The 25,000-nt window shown below is 39.7% G+C and overlaps 1 protein-coding gene across 1 annotated transcript; it reads right to left on the minus strand.

Annotated features, from left to right (window-relative positions):
- Positions 1 to 4,967: 4,967 nt before the first annotated feature.
- On the minus strand, positions 4,968 to 10,651 carry LOC138981242 (clumping factor A-like). Its single transcript, XM_070354081.1, has 2 exons — positions 10,502 to 10,651; positions 4,968 to 6,388 (listed from the first exon to the last, which is right to left on the minus strand). Exons 1-2 carry the CDS (start codon positions 10,551 to 10,553, stop codon positions 5,154 to 5,156), a joined length of 1,287 nt encoding a protein of 428 aa, XP_070210182.1. The 5' UTR covers positions 10,554 to 10,651; the 3' UTR covers positions 4,968 to 5,153.
- Positions 10,652 to 25,000: the final 14,349 nt, after the last annotated feature.

Consider the following 25,000-nt stretch of genomic DNA (forward strand, 5'->3'; position numbering starts at 1 on the left):
CCCCCCCTCTCTCTATCTCTCTCTCTCTCTCTCTCTACAGGACTAGCTGTAAGAAAGGTCCTACGGACCTAATGCTATCTTTCCTGTAATAAAGTTCAATGTTTCAATGTTTCAATGTTTCAATGTTTCTCTCTCTCTCTCTCTCTCTCTCTCTCTCTCTCTCTGTCTCGCTCTCTGTCTCTCTCTCTCTCTCTCTCTCACAGAAGAGCAGTTAAGCTTATTATGCTAAAAAATCACACTCCTTCAGAATCTGATTATACAAATTTGCAAGTATTACCATTTCAAAAAAGGTTAATGTATAATAAAGGTGTTATAATGCATAAAGTGATGTCAGGATATGCACCGGAGACATTACGTGATAATTTTATTTTGAACTATAACAGACTAAAAATCATCACACCGACTCCACGTATTGACCTTTTCAAATCAAGCCTTCTATATTCAGGTGCGGTCCTATGGAACTCACTTCCTATTTTTCTTAAGCATAAAACAAACACAGACAGCTTCAAAAAAAATTATATGTCGCACATAATGCAACTAAACATGTGCTGAATGGTTCAACAATTCATTTAAAATGTATGTGCATGTTAAACTAAATTATAATAATATGCAGATCTAAATTAAGATATGTTAAAAATTGACATATTTATTATTGGAAATTGTACTTAAAATGCAGCATGACAATTTTTTTATTTTTTATTTTTTATTTTTTTTTATATCTGTATATATATACAATGTATTATAAGTTTGATGTGATAGTTATTTGATTATATTGTTTTCTGTTCTTGTTGACCCTATATTAGGGCGAGGGCTGGATGTAAAAAAGCAATATTCTTGCTTATCTATTACCCTCGATAATAAAGATTTTGTCTTGTCTTGTCTTGTCTTGTCTCTCTCTCTTTCTGAGTTGTACATACATCTAAAAAAAAATAGTGATGTCCTGTACCCTCATCACCGGTACCGGAATCAGTGTTTTTTTTATATTCCAGTAACACATCTTTTGAAAACAGTCAGCTCAAAATTAAATTTAAGTGCATCATTAACAAGTTCAGTGGAAGTTAATAATTGTTTTTCATTAATTAAGGTGTGTGTGTGCGTGCGTGTGTGCGTGCATGCGTGCGTGCCGGCATGGGTGTGTGTGTATGTGTGGGTGTGTGTGTAGGTGTGTGTGGGTGGGTGGATGTCTGTCTGTCTGTTTGTGTGCGTGTACGCGCTAAGTTGTGGCCATGAACGACTGCCATACCTTGTCCTGGGATTCGCGATCAAGGCACCACCTGCTGCAATGGGAGACAAATCGAATCCTTACATTGCTTCTCCACCTGCCCCAGGCTGTGCTCGCTTCCCTCCCTTCTCTACGACCGCTCTTTTGCCACAGAGACGAAAAAAAGCGTCAAACTGACAAAGAGGAAGGGCGGATAACCCCAGCTACGTCTGCTTTTATGGGTCTAGCGGAAGGGGCGACACAGTTCTGGCCCCCTTGATGGATCGGTTAAAAGCGGTTTTATCGGACAAAATGAAGCGTGTAATTGCGAAAGTGGAAAGCTTTAAAACTCGGCCCAGATGTACTGCCTGGGCTCACAAAAGAAAAACTTACAGAGGGAGAGCGTTCGTGTTTTGGGACTTCATGGAGAGAATTTTAGGAGTGAGACAACTATACATATATCGGTTGTAGCTGCTTGAGATGAAAAGACTGTCGCCGTCACTGACTCAGTCTGTCTCTCTCGTTCCTGTTTTATCCTAACTACAATAAAAAAAAAAAAAATTGCTTCGTATAGGAGCACTTAAAGCGTAGCGCCAACTTTTTTTTTTTTTCTCGACCACTTCCGTATTTATCTTCAAATTACGACGTGTCTATGTTTAAGTAAATGTGTACATGCCTTCCTGCGCAAACCATCGCGTAACTGCGACGCACTTGTCTAGGCTTTACTCGGGATTAGAGCATCCACTCGAACATATACCAACACTCTACAGCCAGGGTGCGTCATATGAAGAGTATAGGGTGAGATAATGTTGCGGTTGTCCGTTACGAGTTCGATTAAAAAAATGTAATAAAACAATATAAAAAAACACGACATACACAATACTTTTTAAAATCCCACTTTGCACGGTAAATACTTTCACTTTTGTTCTGATTTGCCTAGCACATCAGTGCGGGGCGTTTAACCAAAATTAATAGCATTCATTCATCCACTCACAATGTTCTTTCGCCTACTGTCTCCGAATTGTACCTGTCGTAACGTAAACAACATTTCAAATATGTTTTGAAAACACAATTATGATAATACTTTGAATAATTTGCATCCAAACTATAATGGGTTTTTTGCAACAACTAAAATCCAGCAACATTCCTACTTTACAAATATCTTCTGCTGTTTGGCTCGGAAAGTTTCAATGAGTAAGGAACTAAGCTGTGAAACCAATGAAAACCACCGTTGGTTTCAAGTTTTTCATGGAATGTGTGTGTGTGGTTGTGTGTGTGTGTGTGTGTGTGTGTGTGTGTGTGTGTGTGTGTGTGTGTGTGTGTATGTGTGTATTTGTGGACGTACATGTGTGTGTAAGTGTGTGTATGTGAGTGTGTGTGTAAGTGCGTGTGTGCGTGCGTGCGCGCGTGTGTGTATATGTGTGTGTATAATTATGTGTGTGTGTGTGTGTGTGTGTGTGTGTGTGTGTGTGTGTGTGTGTGTGTGTGTGTGTGTGTGTGTGTGTGTGCACCATCAGATACCTAGAACGTTTTGCATATAAATTATGTGTTTGTTGCTATGTTAATGTGTCATTGACACAGGAAGCAAAAGTAAAGGAAACATTTACAAGTAAAGGGAAGCAACCCTTTTTGCAGAATGTGACATTTCTAAACACTGATGTGTTCCCTTGCAATGTGCAGCTGTTCCATTCGTTTGCACCATATTCATCCTCCCTTACCTCTCCGAGACCCCCCCCCCACACACACACACACACACCTACCCCAGTCGCATACATTTTACAACGAGCACGTTCACACACACACCCACACACACACACACACACACACACATACACTCACACACACACACACACACACACACACACACACACACACACACACACACACACACACACACACAAGAAGCAGTCTCTCATAATTTTATTGTAGGAACACTTGTTCTTTACTTGTGAATTTAACAATGTACGTGAGTTGTTCTTCAGTACTGGTGACAGAAAGGGGGAAAAGTGGTCAAAATTCAAATCTCTAGTTTTGTTTTTGAAATATTGCTTTTCATAAAGCAGAAATACTGTAGTATCTGTTGTACATAAGAAAAAATCACTGGTTCACATGGTTCCTACATAATCTAACTTTTAAAGCTGGTTCTTGTGTGTCTGTGTGTATGTTTGTATGATGACGATAGGACCCGAAACGGCTGCACGGACTGAGACAGGAATTGCAGAGAATGTTCTTTGCCACTCGAGTCGTGTCATAAGGTACTTTTGGAATAGCAAATTTGAAAGGATTCTTCAAAAAACGGCGGAAAACATTATATACCCTGTGAGCTATCGAGGATCCTCCCCGTCTGCGCTGTCGAAACATGGTCTTGTTAAAAGACGTTTTCAAATGCGGTTAACGGGGAGATACACTCGAAGCACATTTAGCGAAGTTATGTTGCCAAATCATCAAAGATCAACATTTCACTACACGGATCGATGCACACAGTCGAAATAGATGTGACTTTCACACGACCGAAGACTACTTACTAGCAGACTAGCAGACGACAAGATCTAAATATTTAGATCAGTGTAAGAGCAATCCGTTGAAGAACAGTTACTCCGCTTATTCGTCTTCAGTTAAGCTTATTTCCCCTGCCATAAGTTTCCTTGCAGATCTGCAGTCGCGTAGTGAAATGAACTAGTGTCATCGGAAGATTCTTCTCAGTCAATGATCAAAGCACAGTAAGTTCTATGCTGACAAAAGTCACTTTCGGACAACACGACGATTGACTTAATTTATGAGCCCAAAGGTAACAATATCGACAAGAATGTACGCATTTGACATTAAATGAAACATTCATAGACAGTTTCCAACTCACCAGATCTGCCAAAGAGCCGTCATTCGTGAAAAAACGATGATTTTAATCAGACAGGTATCGGAAACAAGCCTTGGTCACCTGCGTTATTCCTTCCAAGGCGACGTGACGGCGCCACATTTGTTTGTTTATGGCTGTTTATCGCGAAACAACACAGTTGAAATTTGTGTGTAAAATACCACAAATTTGTGGTGAATCAGTTCGTCATCTGCGTTTCGATTGTAATTAAGTCAGATTGGAGTTACTTTGAATCGAAGGCGAGGGTAACCTGCGTTATTTGTGGGACATCGTGAACAAATTTGATTGCAATATTTTATACAGAAAGTAAATTTCAATGATTCTGGCTCAGACTTGTAGATCTGTTATGCAGTGTGTTGGTAGTGTATCTGCTTTTCTGCTATGAAGCTCATTTGGAGTGATACGCTGATCGAAGTGGGGTACCCTATGTGGGACATCAGCCGTATGCAGATTACGCCTCAGAACACTCTCGCATTTCACAAAGACAACAATAATTTGCAACATTTCAAGAACTGCATCAGTTTTATTAGATACTATTTCAACAACAACAGCACAAACACGACTATTATCAACAACACAGAACGGGAGGTAAGTCTTCAAAGACGCACCAAGTGTGCGTTCCCGTTTTTGGACGCCATTTTTGCTGGCATTTTCACAGTAAATCTTAATATTTCCATATCTATTGAATGATTTTGGTATTTTCTTTGATTGTGCCGATTCTCCTATCTCTCTGGCATGTACTGGGTGCTTTGTGACCAGTTTCTCCCCTAGACTGTATTGAAAAATGCGTCCGTGTGAGCTGACCCCCACTTGTGACCAGTAGCAAAGAACAACTCACAAACAACACGTGTAATGCACTTACGTGACAACATAACCTATATTTCTGTTTTTGAAAGAACGATTATCTTCACGTACCTTTATTTTGTCCTATTAAATACTGTCTCTATTTCAGGAACTTTCAACGATTTAGAAAAACAATTGCTTACACCTGAAGTTTATTTTTGTCGAGGAACCCTGCTCTTGTGGTGGTTTTTTTTCTTCTGTTAATTAAACGACAAAGTCGTCGCCCGAACTGTCTGCCTAATCATCTTTTTCTTCTTCTTCTTCTTCTTCTTCTTCTTCTTCTTCTTCTTCTTCTTCTTCTTCTTCTTCTTCTTCTTCTTCTTCTTCTTCTTCTTCTTCTTCTTCTTCTTCTTCTTCTTCTTCTTCTTCGTCGTCGCCGTCGTCGTCATCATCGTTGTCGTAATCGTCGGCAGATTCGTCTCCGTCGTCAGTAGCATCGTCGACTGGTACGTCGATGGCAGACTCGTCCTGGATGACGTCATCTAACGCATCATTGTCGGACCGAACATCTAACTGTACGCCGTCGTCTGAAACTGATTCGTTGTCAGACTGGTCATCGTCATCATCGTTGCTCTCGTTGTCGTCGTCATCAGAAGGATTATCATCGTTAGATTGCACAACGTCGTTGGATAGAACATCTAACTGTACACCGTCGTCGGAAACTGTATTGTTGTCCGACTGGTCATCGTTGTCCGATGATTCATCGTCGTCATCGTTGCTGTCGTTGTCGTCGTCATCAGTGGGATTGACATTGTCGGTTGCAACATTGTCGTCCGACACAACATCTAACTGTACACCGTCGTCGGAAACCGATTCGTTGTCAGACTGGTCATCGTTGTCCGACGATTCATCGTCGTCATCGTTGCTGTCGTTGTCGTCGTCATCAGAGGGATTGACATTGTCGGTTGCAACATTGTCGTCCGACACAACATCTAACTGTACACCGTCGTCGGAAACCGATTCGTTGTCCGACTGGTCATCGTTGTCCGACGATTCATCGTCGTCATCGTTGCTGTCGTTGTCGTCATCAGAGGAATTGGTATCACTGGATGCGACATTGTCGCCCGACCGTACCCCTGACTGAGCTCCGTCGTCAGAGTCTCTGTCGTTGTCAGAGACCCCGTCGTTGTCATCGACGTCGGGAGAGTCATCGTTTTCTGGTGGGTCATCGGCAGGTGGGTCGTCGCCGCCATCGTCGGCGTCAACAACACTTAATTGTACAACGTTGTCAGAGTCCACGTCGTCGTCAGACGTATTGTCGTCGTCGGACGCATCGTCGTTGTCATCATCAGCATCCTCAGATGTGCCATTGCTGTCATCTCCTTGCACATCGCCGTCGGATACCGCGCCGTCGTCAGTTGGTACATCGTCGTCGACTTCAACATCGTTGTCCGGTGTTAAATCGCCGTCGTTTGTCACTACAGGATCATCGTCCGTGCTTCTTTTCTGCACAATACTGCGGCTTGTCACGCCTGCACAAACATAAGTAAAAGTATGTGTGATTCACATCTGCATAGTAACATTGCAAGATAACTGAAAGCATGCCTTCCATCTCTTCATTGTGACTGTCGTCCACATAATACAACGCGGAAAATGTGGATACATCTTGAATTCCGAAGAAAATATGGACAGACAACATTGCAGAATGGACTGGGAAAAGCTTTGCGACAACCCAGAAGATTGCTCACAAAAATGAAAAGCGTACATGTATGCTCTCACCAAATGCAGTCATGCCATTGTGTCGTGTGTGTGTGTGTGTGTGCTACGGCATTGATACGAGATACATTCTGTGTTCAATTATTAAGACACTAGCTAGCCCATCCCGTGCATACCATGGTCTAAACCACCAATCTGACCGTGCATGTTCCCTGTCGTAAGAGCATCCTTCCACTCGAGCAAATACCAACAGATGTACAGCCTGTCTGCTGCCTGTGGAGATTGGAACTTTTTGGTTGACTCTGTTTGGTGGTTGACATCGGTTTCAATAAGAAATCAATTCAACCAACAACTCATACTCAGCCAAGTGGAGTGATGTTTTTTTTGTGTGTTATCTAACGTAAACGCCCAGATGGATTAATATTGAGTGTGGTTATTCTCCGAAGCTGTGTACCAGTGAAAACTATGGTACGCGAGTGATATTTCTTTCCCAAACTGAGACGTTTTAACCAAACAAATTGATTTCCTTAATAAATACTGGTGCCACAAGGATGCCTGCAGAGAGAGAATTATAACTACTTGCACATTTTGAGTGTCTATTTCAGTATATTACACGCATTTCAAAATGCATCACTCGCGTAATATGGAAACCAGAGGATGTGACATGGATTTAACTACACAAAAGAAGCCACAAATGTACACTATGTTTTTTGGTGACTGTTTGTATCAATATCTACCAGGACTATTGATGAGAAACATAAAGAGAATGCGTTCTGGTTGCCATCATTGTATTCATTGTGATGACTGAATATGCATGTCACAAAATGATACCCAGCTCTGGAAAATAACTCATTTACAAGAGGGTTTATTCGGAAGGAAGGTATCCCTTTAATTATTTCTGATCGACGTCAGAGCACAACATGGTCAACTTGATTGCACTCGACGGGCAAAGTGGCGCAGTAGTAAGACGTCGGCCTCCTAATCGGAAGGTCGTGAGTTCGAATCCCGGTCGCTGCCGCCTGGAGATGTTTCCGATCTCCCAGGTCAACTTATTTGCAGACCTTTTAGTGACTTAACCCCCTTCGTGTGTAGGCCTACGTGCAAGCACAAGACCAAGTGCGCACGGAAAAGATCCTGTAATCCATGTCGGAGTTCGGTGGGTTATGGAAACACAAAAATACCCAGCATGCCTACCCAACGAAAGCGGAGTGAAGCTGACTATGCTCTCAGAGTAACGTGTGGGGAACCCAAATGGGCAAACGAGCTCACACGTCACCAGAATTTCTGGAACGCTGAAGAAGAAGATTTCACTGGGAGCAAGCAGATAAGCAAATGCGTGTATCGTTATGTGGATGATACGCAATGAACAGGTGAGAATGTCCGCGTGAATTAGTCATAACATGCATTCATTTCTCTTAATATTATGACAATGATTAACACGTGGAATCTATGCGGGAATTTGAAACAAAAGAAATTAACCTTGTTGTGTTTCTTTCTTTCTTTATTTTTATTTTATTCTCTTTATTTATATAGCGCCTTATCCGGAGTTCAAAGCGCTTTATGCCGTGTGAGATGGAATTTTTACACAATATATCACGCGTTCACATCGACCAGCAAACCTCAAGCCTGTTAGGCGAATGTTCACCTTTCGTGGCCTTTATTCCAAGTCACACGGGTATTTGATGGACATTTTTATCTATGCCTATACATTTTGCCAGGAAAGACCCTTTTGTCAATCGTTGGATCTTTAACGTGCACACCCCAATATAGTGTACACGAAGGGACCTCGGTTTTTTGGTCTCATCCGAAAGACTAGCACTTGAACCCACCATCTGGTTAGGAAAGGGGGGAGAAATAGCGGCCTGACCCAGGGTCGAACATGCAACCTCTCGATTCCGAGCGCAAGTGCGATACCACTCGGCCACCCAGATGGATGGTTGGTTGGCGAGATGGATGGTTGGTTGGCGAGATGGATGGTTGGTTGGTTCTTTCTTTTCCCACGTTAATGCACACATTTATAAAAAAAATGAGTTTTAAGTGAGGATGAGTATATTATTATTAAAGGCATACAGAAGATAGTCTAGCAATAACACAGGTGTAAGCCTCACGGCTCATCAGTCATACAAACAAACTGAATAACTGTCATAATGAAGAACTTGCTAACTTATCAATTACGTATAGATCTATAATTACTTACTTACTTACCCACATAGCAAACGTCCAAACTTTCTCTTTACCTATCTCACTGACTATAACTAACTAATTGACTAGCCAACCAATTGACTAACATAATAAATCATTAACTAACTAACTGCCAAACAGAAGATCGAACAAATGAAGAACAAACAAGGAGGACAACCGAACGAAGGATCAGAAGAAGAAACGACCAGACGAGTGATCGAACAAACAAAAACGCACGAAGGAGTAATCTATAGATAAGTAAGTATAGCCTAGCCTCTCTGGTGTGCCAACAGCAGTTGAATCTGTTAAATTAATACCTCCTTCTCACTGCTACTGGTTTGCTTGGCTGAACATAACACAACGTTAATCATACTTACAAAGCGCAATTACCACGCACGGAATCAATATCAGCTACTGCGTTAACAAAAAAAAGACTCGTAATTAACAGCTAAGGCGCGTAGTAATTTAGAATTTGACTTATACTCCTACACCATGTGAACCTGATCATCAACAGCATGAATTCCCAATTTAGGAACCAATTTGACAAAAACACCTACACCATCTGAACATTTTCAACAACAGCATTCATTACCATTTTAGAAACCAATTTGACATATACACCTACACCATCTGAACATTTTCAACAACAGCATTCATTACCATTTTAGGAACTAATTTGACATATACACCTACACCATATGAACATTTTCAACAAAAGCATTAATTACCATTTTTGGAACTAATTTGACATATACACCTACACCATATGAACATGTTCAACAAAAGCATTAATTACCATTTTAGGAACTAATTTGATATATACACCTACACCATATGAACATTTTCAACAAAAGCATTAATTACCATTTTAGGAACTAATTTGAAATATACACCTACATCATCTGAACCTTATCATCAACAGCCTTAGCCTTCATTATTATTTTAGAAAGTAATTTGATCGACCAGGACGATGATTAGATGATCTGATACATGTCATAGTGGTCAGGCCAGGACCCTTCTTGCTTATGACATTAAACAAAACTCAAAGCGTAACTTGTTAATTACAAATACGAATGTGAGTTATTCTAAGTATTGACACTTATCATTTTTCAATAACATATACTTTACGATTGTTGGAATATTCTCAGTAACTGACAAAGCCAAAATGGCGGCATCTTGTTCGTAGAATATTGCTTCGGGTATAATGTTGGTCCCAAGTGGCCTGTGATAAACCCGTTATTTCTAATATGCTGACGGTTAACAAATGATTCGCTTTCCCGAGAAGAACATAAAGAGCACCACGCAAAATAAACTCACAGAACACACAGACAGACAAACGTACAAGCAGCAAAAAAAAAAAAAAAAAAAATACAAGACAACTACGAAGAAGAAACAGACGAAGACCTAAAAGAACATAATGATGATCTTCTAATTAGATAACATATATTCAAGCACAACAAAACAAAACAAAGTATGACAGAAAATATGAAAACAAAAAGCACGAAAAAGATGCCGGAAAGCCTAAAGAGGATCAACCGATAAAATAAAATAAAACATGATAAAAGTATATGTAAAACTTGCAACAACAACAAAGTATTTATCATCACAGAATAAACTCTTGTTTTCAGAATCAAACAGTTCTAGCTTACTAACCATTGAGAACTGAAGTCATCGATATTTGAAATCTACTTTGGAATATCAAAATATGATAAGGTAGTACTAAATGTTAACAATAACCAAAAACTTACCTAGTATGGCCAATGACACCAAGAATACAGCGAAATGAATTCGGACAGACATGTTCAGGACAAACGCGGTGTATCGACAACAGGTACTGCACACAAACAAAGGTAAGCTGCGTGTTTCCAATCGCAGCTGCAGACTCCACTTGTCTCCGATGATTTGAAGCAATATCCAACAATCCACTGCGCTTATATTAAATATGTAAATGTATGGTTGGCCACACGTGTTAATATCGAATGTGTGATACATGTCTGTTGAACCGGGTCTGTTCTAAATATTGAAAATACTCAAGTTTAGTAAGCTACTGACCGTGTATATTGTATACAGTTTAGTAGCTATATAAATGTGTGATGATTTAGTTATGATTGACGACATCGTTGAGTAACTCAGCAGGTAATAAAATAGAACAAAATCATTGTAAAAACAAAATCCTGACCTCTCTCTTTGCTTGAATCTTGAAAATGGAACCGTCCCATTTACACATATAATGCAATTAGTTGTTCCTTACATGTGAGCAAAATGTCAACATCACAGCTAAGTGAATGTCTCTTGGACTGTGTGATGTTAAGTTCTCAAGAAAACGGCTTTAAAGTGGCTTCTTCAGTTACATGTATTTAATGTTGGGTTTCCGCGTAGTACATTCATAAGACAATGGTGTGCCTCAGAGTCAAGTTGTTTTTTTCTTTTCCAAAGCCACACACTATCAGACCTCCACAAACACACACACACACACACACACACACACACACACACACACACACACACACACACTCACATCCTTGTGTTTTGGTTGATCTGGAGACGCAAACTTTTCACCTCCATTCTGGCGACTCTTTTATTTGTAATGCTAGATGAAAAAGAAAACCATCATTGCACTTCTCTATCATTAATTAACCTAATTATGTTTTGGAAATTGCGGTAACTTAACAAAACCAAAATAAAACTGTACGTACACTATGCTGACCACATGTGTAAAACGTTCTGGTGACCACACAGATTCTTCTTCTTCTTTTTCTTCGTTCATGGGCTTAGACTCCCACGTTCACTCATGTTTTTAGCACGAGTGGACGGTACGTGTATGACCGTTTTTACCCCGCCATTCAGGCAGCATTCGCCGATTTCGGGGAGGCATGCTGGGTGTTTCTATAACCCACCGAACTCTGACATGGATGACAGAATCTTTTCCGTGCGCAATTGGTCTTGCGCTTGCGTGTACACACGCAAGTTTTTTACATTCAAACACAAGACATACATATTTCTGAAGACTTTCATTTCCCGCCAGAATTGCAAAACCTCTCTGATGACCACATGTGTAACTTTCTGCTGACCACCCACACGTGTATTACATTCAAACACAAGACATACATACGTAACGTTCTGCTGACCACTCAAACATTCTGCATTCAACAATGTGCACCGAGTTTTGAAACCTACACCGGTCCACATTAAAATGCCTTAATTCCCGTTTCTTTTACCTTAACAAACCTGACTTGAATCTCCCTGAATATCTTATCCTAATAATTCGTTGCCTTTCTTGTGCATAGCAAATCTGAGATGGTGCATGCATTGTGATGCTTGTGTATGCCATGTTTTCTGATATACAGTGTTCTTACACCAAAAACCATGTTAAGACTTGTTCTTTTTCTTTCGTTTTGTTTGAAGAGGCACACTCGAAAACTACTAAGTTTGCGTTTTGGGGTTATTTATTTTGTGTCTGTTTCTCTTGATATGCACATGCACCCGGGCAATTGCTTTTATCTGCCAGCACTTTAATCGAGATGCTTTCAATGTGCCTCTGTTCAAGAGAGAGATATTCCATTTGTAATGACATGCATTCAACGGAAAGCAAGGTAAATTCAATTCACGCTAACTTAAACTTTATTAAAAAACAGAAACAAAGTTCTTGCACGAATATTAACAACAACAGAAATAACTACAAATAAAATTAGAAAGGTACAGACACTTTCTCTATCCGCAATTAAATTGATGAAACGAAAGATACATTATTTTTCAAGGCGACTATCAAATGCCTCAAGAACGGCACCACAGAGAATGGCCAGCAACTATAATAACCAAAGTAAAAGTAGAAAGGAACAGACATCTGCAGTTAGATTGGTGAAACAAAAGACATATACAATCTTAAACCAATGGTTCCATAGATTATCATGGCAGGTCATACAGTCCATTTACACACACAAATCTTACAACTGCTACAGTAACACAACATTCTTGCACGACTGCTAACAACAACAACAATACAATTAGAAAGGGACAGTCACTTTCTCTATCCGCAGTTAAAATTGGTGAAACAAAAGATACATTATTTCTTAAGGCGACTATCATATGCCTTAACGGCATCGCAGACAATGGCCAGCAACAATAAAAACCAAAATAAAAGTAGAAAGGGACATACATCTGCAGTTAAATTGGTTAAACAAAAGATTAATTATTTCTCAAGATGACTGTCACATGGACATCCCCTCACATAATCACAAATATGTTTAGGTTTTCATGTGGGTGGAGGAGCATCCATCCTCTTTAAATGCTACACAAAATGCAACACCTTCTGTCTCACTGGTGTGCTTTGTCGGGTTTGTATAGGTTGTGGGAGAGTGACCTTTTCGTGCAAAAGCTCTGACAAACAAAGGATTGACCAGTCACTAGTTGGTGGTCTGTCGGCAACACCTGTTTCGTTCCACCGGTTTCTGACAGCCCACTCGCTCGTGATTGGTCAATCCTTTGTTTGTCAGAGCTTTTGCAAGAAAGGGTAACCCGTCCACAACACCAACAAACCCGAAGGAGTTATTTCCAAACATCTATTATTAATATCAATAAGCAAAGGCTAATCAGACCTTCATATAAGGATGAACAATCTCAAACCAATGGTTCCATAGATTAAGATATCTTGGCAGGTCATACAGTCCATTTACACTCACAAATCTAAAAATCTGCAGCAGTAACACAAGTATGGAAATATAGGTACTGGACGTATGTATACCAACATTAACATGCCCACACAAATCCCATCCTTTCAGACAAAAATCAAGTATTACAAAAATGAAAAGACCACAAACACAAAACAACAAAGAAAATCAAAGCCACTTCAACCTCGTCACATTTCAAAACATTGAATTTAACAAGTTTTGAACAGCCATGAGCAAAACTTAACCAGAAAAGTGTTATGGTCATATGTCTTTGACAACAGCAGTGAATAACTGTAGAATCTCCCCAAAATCAAGTTCACAGGCACACTTTTCATGACAGCAGTAACTTTTAAAAAACCATCACACAACGAGAAAAGATTCAATAATCAAGCATATATCCACAGGCATGAGTGATTATGAAAGTAAATTAGTGTGTGTGTGTGTGTGTGTGTGTGTGTGTGTGTGTGTGTGTGTGTGTGTGTGTGTGTGTGTGTGTGTGTGTGTATAACTGTAAGCAGACAACACAGCAGAATGTAGCCATACCATTCTGACAGTCTAAGAACATAAAGTTGGAGATAAAAAAGATTCAATAAAATGGTTAATCGTATTCTGATATGGTTAACCTTAAAGACAATGTCTGCAGAGGTCACAAACTGGCACTACCATGACAATCACACTGAATAAATTTAACACACAAGTTGTTGCCGAGATTGAAAGTTGATAAAAAAAATTAAACAATCTTAGACAACAACAAAAAAGACAATCTCAGAGTAGTTCATTTTTTTCGCGCGTAGGGGGTGAGGGGGGGGGGGTGGTGCAAGGGAGTGGAATGGCACTTTGTGATTGAAATGCTCGGACACACGGGCAACAAGAGAGAGAGAGAGAGAGAGAGAGAGAGAGAGAGAGAGAGAGAGAGAGAGAGAGAGAGAGAGAGAGAGAGAGAGAGAGAGAGAGAGTTTTGTGTCAATGAGAGCCTGATGTCATTTGTAATGACATGCATTCAAATGATAGCAAGGTAAATTCCCGCTAACTTGAACTTAATTCAAAAACACAATTCTTGCACGACTGCTAACAACAAAAATGAAATTAGAAAATGACAGACACTTTCTCTATCCGCAGTTAAAATTGGTGAAAGAAAAGATACATTAAGGATGAACAATCTCAAACCAATGGTTCCATAAATTAAGATCTCTTGGCAGGTCATACAGTCCATTTACACTCACAAATCTAAAAATCTGCTGCAGTAACACAAGTATGGAAATATAGGTACCAGACATTAACATGCCCACAAAAATCCCAGCCTTTCAGACAAAAATCAAGTATTACAAAAATGAAAAGACCAGAAACACAACAAAGTAAATCAAAGCCACTTCAACCTCGTCACAATTCAAAACATTGAATTTAACAAGTTTTGAACAGCCATGAGCAAAACTTAACCAGAAAAGTGTTATGGTCATATGTCTTTGACAACAGCAGTGAATAACTGTAGAATCTCCCCAAAATCAAGTTCACAGGCACACTTTTCATGACAGCAGTAACTTTTAAAAAAACCATCACACAACGAGAAAAGATTCAATAATCAAGCATAAATCCTCAGGCATGAGTGATTATGAAAGTAAATTAGTGTGTGTGAGTTACTGTAAGCAGACAACACAGCAGAATGTAGCCATACCATTCTGACAGTCTAAGAACATAAAGTTGGAGATAAAAAAGATTCAATAAAATGGTTAATCGTATTCTGATATGGTTAACCTTAAAGACAATGTCTGCAGAGGTCACAAACTGGCACTACCATGACAATCACACTGAATAAATTTAACACACAAGTTGTTGCCGAGATTGAAAGTTGACAAAAAATAAACAATCTTAGACAACAACAAAAAAAAGACAATCTCAGAGTGTGGGGGGGGGGGGGTGGTGCAAGGGAGTGGATTGGCACTTTGTGATTGAAATGCTCGGACACACGGGCAACAAGAGAGAGAGAGAGAGAGAGAGAGAGAGAGAGAGCGAGAGAGAGAGCGAGAGAGAGAGAGGGAGAGAGAGAGAGAGAGAGAGAGTCTTGTGTCAATGTGAGCCTGATGTCATTTGTAATGACATGCATTCAAATAATAGCAAGGTAAATTCACTCTAACTTGAATTTAATTCAAAAAGAAAAATCTTACACGACTGCTAACAACAACACAAATAAAACAAGTCGCGTAAGGCGAAAATACAACATTTAGTCAAGTAGCTGTCGAACTCACAGAATGAAACTGAACGCAATGCAATTTTTCAGCAAGACCGTATACTCGTAGCATCGTCAGTCCACCGCTCATGGCAAAGGCAGTGAAATTGACAAGAAGAGCGGGGTAGTAGTTGCGCTGAGAAGGATAGCACGCTTTTCTGTACCTCTCTTCGTTTTAACTTTCTGAGCGTGTTTTTAATCCAAACATATCATACCTATATGTTTTTGGAATCAGGAACCGACAAGGAATAAGATGAAAGTGTTTTTAAATTGATTTCGAACATTTAATTTTGATCATAATTTTTATATTTTTAATTTTCAGAGCTTGTTTTTAATCCAAATATAACATATTTATATGGTTTTGGAATCAGAAAATGATGAAGAATAAGATGAACGTAAATTTGGATCGTTTTATAAAAAAAGTAATTTGTTTACAATTTTCAGATTTTTAATGACCAAAGTCATTAATTAATTTTTAAGCCACCAAACTGAAATGCAATACCGAAGTCCGGCCTTTGTCGAAGATTGCTTGGCCAAAATTTCAATCAATTTGATTGAAAAATGAGGGTGTGACAGTGCCGCCTCAACTTTTACAAAAAGCCGGATATGTAAATGCTTCTCTGTTTTTATTGTTCAAGGTATTCTCGTGTCAAAAAGTGCGTTTGTGCACGCATTATTTTTGCACTAGTGGTACCCGTGCTACGCACTTTGTGTGCTGCGCATGCGATGTCATTTTGTTGGTTATGTGCTTGTGAAAATGTTGTTTGCACCCCTCCCCCCCCCCCCCCCCCCCCGCACATTATCCCGCATATAATGAATTATATTCTCTTGGTGAAAAATAAAATGTTAACCCTTACACCGGTGCAATTCTGTAACACATGTTACATAGCCACTGGTGAATTAACAGAGAGAAAAATAACAAAAAACAGTCATATAGGTTTTCGCATCAATGGGAGGTAATCGGAACTGACCAAAAAGACTGCGCGACCGCACGCGACTATACAAACAAACAAAATAAAATACAGCAGGTATGACGTTTGCATGAATCCATGATTACGTCTACATGAACAACAGTGATAAAAGTGCGCATCTCTTCCCAGCCGTGCAGCGCTTTGAAAGTTGGAAGCATTAAAATTTAAACGGGTAAAAAGCCATCGTGAAGATACGAAAAAAAGTATGACGTCTAAAATACTTAATGATTCAAACGCATAGTATAACATATGTAATTGACAACATTGACAACAGAAAATATATACATGGTTCACACACACAATCGAGTGCACACATCCATCCATGCTTATTTAAAGTCATGTACACACACACACACATACATACATACATGGCATCAAGCAACACACAATTAAATGACACATATGGAATATGGAAAACGTATAATGGACATGACCATGGCAAGTAATTTACACCGTTACCTACTATAAAATTGATGATATATATATACCACTCACTTGCTATTCGCCTAAAAGCTTGCGGTGTGCTGTGACACATATAAGAAACCAGAAGAAAAAAGGACTTTACTTTGGCGAAAAGAGCATATGCTGCTTATTTTTGTACATAACTGCTATAACTGTATTTTTTCCGAACACTTACATGTAAAAAACATAGAGATATATCTTACCATTTCACTAAGACAGCCAAAATAACGGTCAAATTAAGGGGAGATCATGATGACGTACATGTCTATGGTTGCACCGGGGGAAAATATTTAGTCGCTGGAACCTATAAGGTATAACACATGTTACATAGCCACTGGTGAATTAACAGAGAGAAAAATAACAAAAAACAGTCATATAGGTTTTCGCATCAATGGGAGGTAATCGGAACTGACCAAAAAGACTGCGCGACCGCACGCGACTATACAAACAAACAAAATAAAATACAGCAGGTATGACGTTTGCATGAATCCATGATTACGTCTACATGAACAACAGTGATAAAAGTGCGCATCTCTTCCCAGCCGTGCAGCGCTTTGAAAGTTGGAAGCATTAAAATTTAAACGGGTAAAAAGCCATCGTGAAGATACGAAAAAAAGTATGACGTCTAAAATACTTAATGATTCAAACGCATAGTATAACATATGTAATTGACAACATTGACAACAGAAAATATATACATGGTTCACACACACAATCGAGTGCACACATCCATCCATGCTTATTTAAAGTCATGTACACACACACACACACATACATACATGGCATCAAGCAACACACAATTAAATGACACATATGGAATATGGAAAACGTATAATGGACATGAACATGGCAAGTAATTTACACCGTTACCTACTATAAAATTGATGATATATATATACCACTCACTTGCTATTCGCCTAAAAGCTTGCGGTGTGCTGTGACACATATAAGAAACCAGAAGAAAAAAGGACTTTACTTTGGCGAAAAGAGCATATGCTGCTTATTTTTGTACATAACTGCTATAACTGTATTTTTTCCGAACACTTACATGTAAAAAACATAGAGATATATCTTACCATTTCACTAAGACAGCCAAAATAACGGTCAAATTAAGGGGAGATCATGATGACGTACATGTCTATGGTTGCACCGGGGAAAAATATTTAGTCGCTGGAACCTATAAGGTATAACACATGTTACATAGCCACTGGTGAATTAACAGAGAGAAAAATAACAAAAAACAGTCATATAGGTTTTCGCATCAATGGGAGGTAATCGGAACTGACCAAAAAGACTGCGCGACCGCACGCGACTATACAAACAAACAAAATAAAATACAGCAGGTATGACGTTTGCATGAATCCATGATTACGTCTACATGAACAACAGTGATAAAAGTGCGCATCTCTTCCCAGCCGTGCAGCGCTTTGAAAGTTGGAAGCATTAAAATTTAAACGGGTAAAAAGCCATCGTGAAGATACGAAAAAAAGTATGACGTCTAAAATACTTAATGATTCAAACGCATAGTATAACATAATGTAATTGACAACAGAAAATATATACATGGTTCACACACACAATCGAGTGCACACATCCATGCTTATTTAAAGTCATGTACACACACACACATATACATACATGGCATCAAGCAACACACAATTAAATGACACATATGTAATATGGAAAACGTATAATGGACATGAACATGGCAAGTAATGTACACCGTTACCTACTATAAAATTGATGATATATATATACCACTCACTTGCTATTCGCCTAAAAGCTTGCGGTGTGCTGTGACACATATAAGAAACCAGAAGAAAAAAGGACTTTACTTTGGCGAAAAGAGCATATGCTGCTTATTTTTGTACATAACTGCTATAACTGTATTTTTTCCGAACACTTACATGTAAAAAGCATAGAGATATATCTTACCATTTCACTAAGACAGCCAAAATAACGGTCAAATTAAGGGGAGATCATGATGACGTACATGTCTATGGTTGCACCGGGGGAAAATATTTAGTCGCTGGAACCTATAAGGTTATACGGCGACTTATCAGGTGATAATGTTTCGAACTATTTAGTAAACAAATCTATGGAATATTTTGGAGTTCCATTAACAGATAAACAGATCTATCTATCTTCTTATTATTTTAGGTTCGTCTGGGGTAGAGAAATAAAACACACAGCTAGGTTCGTCTGAGGTGCGGTCGCGTGTTTAGTCGAACCGAAAGTTGAAGAAGAACCAATCACAGATCTCTTTCGCCGCGATGTCAAAGTTCAGGTCAAAGTTCACTTTTGTCTGCTCAAATTTGCGAGACAAACCTCTTCAAACTTTGTTCGTGGACAAAATTGGAAGTCGGGACCTAGCGGAATCGATTTCCTGGGTCACGTTGGCATAGCAACCGAAGGAGAAGGCACAAATCCGCGCGGTTTGGTCACAGGAATCGAAAAACCACCGAAAATCCTACCAGTATTATATAGTAGATGAATTTGCAAACCAGAGTAGGTAACTTTAACAACTGCCCAGGTAAAAATTACACTCTGATTCTCATTGTTCAACTCGTATTTATGTTTCTCCTGCTGTCCTTGTATCGCAGTCGGATGCATAGTTGTTTATCACAAGTCATCTAGAACGGGCGAAAAACTGACTGCGAAGGTACATGTTCACACGGGAATCTCGGTAATCAGTAAGCCTTTCTTCTTGTTAGAATTGGTCCACAAACACTTTCAACCGTCAACATGTTGGGTTGCCACCCCTTGTTCCTCGTAAGAATGTTGTAACCGCCGTCTAGCCGAGTTATCCCGGATGTTTTCGAAAGTTCTGCCCGGAGTTGTACGAAGTGATGTCACTCTACCCGGACTTTGGAAGTAATCATAATCGGTTTCGCTTCAGTGGGGCTATTACCCAATGGTCAGGGTCGAGCTATTTTGTTGTGGTGGACGGCTACTATTGTAGGTATAAGCTCAAAAGTGCGGTAATATGCCCAAGGGGGTACGATTGTGGAGTCATTTGGCGTAACCCGTGTCAACGCCCCCTTTGGGTGACCTACTTTGATCAGAACACAAACGGGTAGCACTTGCGGCGTAGTTTGAACAGCCTTTTGAAGACCTGTTGACAGGCGGTGGCAGGGGCGGATTAGGGGTGTGGTTACAGGGGTTCCGGAACCCCTCCCCCCTCCCCTCGGCTGTAAAAAAAAAATATGTCTGTGAATGTTGTTCTTGTTTCTGGCTGTAAAGCCGGGGGAATATGTAATTGTTTAATCAGTACTATTTTTGTACAGTTTTAACTGCCAATCCAATGCGACATGTCTTCCTTCTAACCATACTATTATATATATGATGTCGGGAGCAGATACCAGTGAAGATAAATTGCCATTTTTTAATACTAACTTTAAAATGCTTTAGCTTCAGACCTGGATTCCAGGTTGTAACACCCCCCTCCCCGTTCGGGCTTAACGGCTCCGCCCCTGGGTGGCGTTATTTACCTGCAATATTATAGGTGTTTCCGGGTACCTGGTGTATATGTGAACATCGCGAAAAGCTTGATTACATTGTGTAAGTGTTGTGGGGTTTTCATTGTACGTGTACCCAACAAAAAGCTTGATTACCTTGTGTAACTGTTGTTGGGTTCTCAGTGTGTGTGTACTCAACAAAAGGCTTTATTACCTTGTGTAACTGTTGTTGGGTTCTCAGTGTATGTATACTCAACAAAAGGCTTTATTACCTTGTGTAACTGTTGTTGGGTTCTCAGTGTATGTGTACTCAACAAAAGGCTTGCTTACCTTGTGTAAGTGTTGTTGGGTTCTCAGTGTATGTGTACCCAACAAAAGGTTTGATTACCTTGTGTAAGTGTTGTTGGGTTCTCAGTGTATGTGTACTCAACAAAAAGCTTGATTACCTTGTGTAACTGTTGTTGGGTTCTCAGTGTGTGTGTACTCAACAAAAGGCTTTATTACCTTGTGTAAGTGTTGTGGGGTTTTCATTGTATGTGTACCCAACAAAAGGCTTGATTACCTTGTGTAACTGTTGTTGGGTTCTCAGTGTATGGTATACTCAACAAAAGGCTTGCTTACCTTGTGTAAGTGTTGTTGGGTTCTCAGTGTATGTGTACTCAACAAAAGGCTTGCTTACCTTGTATAAGTGTTGTTGGGTTCTCAGTGTATGTGTACTCAACAAAAGGCTTGCTTACCTTGTATAAGTGTTGTTGGGTTCTCAGTGTATGTGTACTCAACAAAAGGCTTGCTTACCTTGTATACGTGTTGTTGGGTTCTCAGTGTATGTGTACTCAACAAAAGGCTTGCTTACCTTGTGTAAGTGTTGTTGGGTTCTCAGTGTATGTGTACTCAACAAAAGGCTTGATTACCTTGTGTAAGTGTTGTTGGGTTCTCAGTGGTGGTGTTACTAGCACACACCATGGCTGCCACTCAGGCCCTAGGTTTTGCGGATCTCTCAGTGGATGTGTATACGGCATAAAGCCTTACTAACATATTACGTTTGGTACCGCAGTCTTCAGTGAACAGTGGTAAAATAAAGTCAGAGAAAATAAGGTTCTATAAAGGAGAGGGAGTCTTACAACTTTAGATTTACATAAGTTATGACACAGGAAAGCTGTTACGGAAGGGAATTGTAGAATTGTAACAGAGCGTCTTAAAATGGAGTTCCACTTTGTGTGTACACCTCAACGGGGTTGATTATCTTGTGTAAGTTTTTGGGGGGATTTTGCTGTACGTGTACTTTGCGAAGGGCCTCATTACTGAAAAACAGATTACTTATCTCTTCTAAATATATGTAATTGGACAAATACCGGGTGACACTGTGACCTTTTCGGATCAGTATACAGGTGTGCCGTGTAGGTGCTACTTAGCGTAATGCACTATATAACTATTTCAGAGCACGTGATGTGACATACAAAGCTCGCTCTCCACCCCCACCCCCCACCTCCGACTCAAATTCGGACACGTGAACTTCTTCCCCCGCCACTACTTTATCATAATTATGGCGTTGATTTTGGTGAGCAGGTAGTAAAGACAAAAGTAAATCAATGAACTATGAATGAATACAAAGATCAAAACCACGTCATAATGTACATTTTGTGGTAGAAATGAAGAAACCCTTTTACATATGTTTTGGGAGTGTGATAAAGTGCAGACTTTTTGGATAGAATTTGTAAATTGGCTAAAGGCGAACTGCACCCATTGTGACAATTTAAAACTGTCTAAAGAACTGGTTCTTCTTGGAGTGGCGAACAATGTAGTCACCGATAAAGCTTTTGATGTGTTATTAATCTGTGCCAAACACCATGTATATATTTCCAAAATGAACAAAAAGACCCCTCATTTTCAGACATTTAGTAGAAACTTTAAGCAAAGATTTATTTGTGAAAAGTATAACGCAGTTGTGAATAATACAGTAGATAAATTCTACAAGGATTGGCGCCTGTATATGCACGTTTTGATGTAACCCTTAGGTTTTTTTCTTTCTTAAAACCTTTTGATAATGCGACCACCAAACCACTGAACATCCCCCCTCCCCATTCCATCCTCCCACCCCATGTATGTTGTAATTGTCCAAGTGTGTTTTTCTGTTATATGATTCTGTCCTTTCGGTTAGGTGATGTCCTGTAATGTACAGCATATACATGTAAAAAAAAAATTTAAAAAAATCTACAAAAAGAGAATAAAAAAAAAATTTAAAAAAGATCAAAACCACCAGTGCATCAAAACATTGTTAAATCAATAATCAGTAAATCAATATAATAATATAACAATTCAATGATTCAACAAAACAATGTATGGGAAGATATGGGCCTCATCCTTCCTAATCAAAGAAAGGGCATACTCCATCGGTGATTGAGAAAGCTTTAAAGAGATATAGCGAGACAGGAGAGAGAGAGAGAGAGAGAGACAGAGAGAGAGAGAGAGAGAGAGAGAGAGAGAGAGAGAGAGAGAGAGAGAGAGAGAGAGAGAGAGAGAGAGAGAGAGAGAGTCGGAGTCGGACATTTTATTTGTTAGGCCTCCGGCCCATAACAAGACTGGTGACACATAATACAAGCGAACAATGTTTAAAAGAAGCAACCTTATGGACCTGCATCTTGCAACTGTGCATTTTCCAGAGAATCAGTGCGAAATCGTATAGCTTTGTAAATATACGTTGCTAACTGTCTTACCACTTGGTCATTTGTAGAGGATAGTAATTGGCACATTCTAAACATGGATGGGTTCCGATAATACTTTGAGGCTATTAATTCAACTCTGATCTCATTATATGCGTGACAAACAAGTAAACAAGAAGAGCAAACGCTCGATCGAGTCACTTTCGCAGTTCTGAATATTATATGAGGCATCAGATGGACAGGAAGAAATTGCTATTCACAACACAATGAGTCACGTTCACATAAAATTTGAGCCCGGTCACTTTTATAGTTTCCGAGAAAAGCCCAACGTTAAGTTGTGTGTTGCCGAACAGAAAAGGCTAGTTATCTCCCTTGTTTTTCTGATAACGTTCGTAAAAGGCTACAGATGTAAATACTTTGATGTAAAGAATAATCCTAGAAAGTTTCAATCACATCCGATGAACTTTGTCAAAGATATAAAATGTCTAATTTTTCCTTTGACGCTGACCTGTGACCTTGAAAAAGGTCAAAGGTCAACGAAACCATCGTTAAAGTGTAGAGGTCATTGGAGGTCACGACTAAACAAAATATGAGCCCGATCGCTTTGATAGTTTCCTGTCAAAGATATAAAATGTCTAATTTTTCCTTTGACGCTGACCTGTGACCTTGAAAAAGGTCAAAGGTCAACGAAACCATCGTTAAAGTGTAGAGGTCATTGGAGGTCACGACTAAACAAAATATGAGCCCGATCGCTTTGATAGTTTCCGAGAAAAGTCCAACGGCCGGCCGGACAGACTAACACTGACCGATTACATAGAGTCACTTTTTCTCAAGTGACTCAAAAATGAACTTCCGTCTGTGTGTGTGTATGTGTGTGTGTGTGTGTGCAAGGGCGGATCAATTCACTTTGGAGGGGGGGTTACAAAATGACTGCGAAGATACAAGTTGACGGCGCCGAAGGCGCCTAAGCCTCTAGGGGGGTCCGGGGGCATGCCCCCCCGGAAAATTGTTTATCCAAAGAAGCAAAATAGAGCTATCTGGTGCATCCTGAGCCAATAAATTACCTCTTCTTTGGGGGGTGGGGGGGTGGGGGGGGTTACGTAACCCGTGTAACCCCCCCTAGATCCGCCCTTGGTGTGTGTGTGTGTGTGTGTGTGTGTGTTTGTTTTTGTGTGTGTTTGTGTGTATCAAAAACGAAATAAAATGCACAGCATTATGTCATCATAATTCTGCCATACAAAATCCGTGTATTTTTAATTAAACCTGTTGTGGTATGTATAGCAATGATGCATTGGCACAAATATCTGAGTCTGAGGTAGTCAAGTTTCGTTTAATTGTAATAATTATAAGTACTCTTGTATCGGGTTGCAATGAAGTTTCCGACCTTATATTGAACAGACGGATGAACAAATTGCGCAGATACAGATATTGGCACACAAGCAATCCTTCGGTTGTTGACATATAAACTTAATCAAAAACATATCACCCACTCACACACACACACACCCGCGCACTACCGCATTCATACACACACACGCACACACGCACACACCCACACACACGCACGCAAGCACACACACACACACACACACACACACACACACACACACACGCACACACACACACACACACACACACACAGACTCATCTGACTCATACAGATTGTCTTTTGTATCAAAATATTTTATTACTTTTGGAGAAAATGACACTGACAATTAGTTTTTTTGTTTTTTTTGTAGCAGAAAATGAAGCTCCATGCCTCTATTCAATATATTTACAAAGGAACTTATACTCGCACGAAAATA

The sequence above is a fragment of the Littorina saxatilis genome, linkage group LG12, assembly GCF_037325665.1.
Source record: "Littorina saxatilis isolate snail1 linkage group LG12, US_GU_Lsax_2.0, whole genome shotgun sequence".
Lineage (NCBI taxonomy): Eukaryota > Metazoa > Mollusca > Gastropoda > Littorinimorpha > Littorinidae > Littorina > Littorina saxatilis.

What these genes read in the sequence shown, in the direction of transcription:
- LOC138981242 (XM_070354081.1), bottom strand. Translation starts at nt 10,553, where the DNA reads ATGTCTGTCCGAATTCATTTCGCTGTATTCTTGGTGTCATTGGCCATA. An exon ending in GGTGTCATTGGCCATACTAG is followed by an intron (nt 6,389 to 10,501) that starts GTAAGTTTTTGG and finishes ATGTTTGTGCAG; the next exon opens with GCGTGACAAGCCGCAGTATT.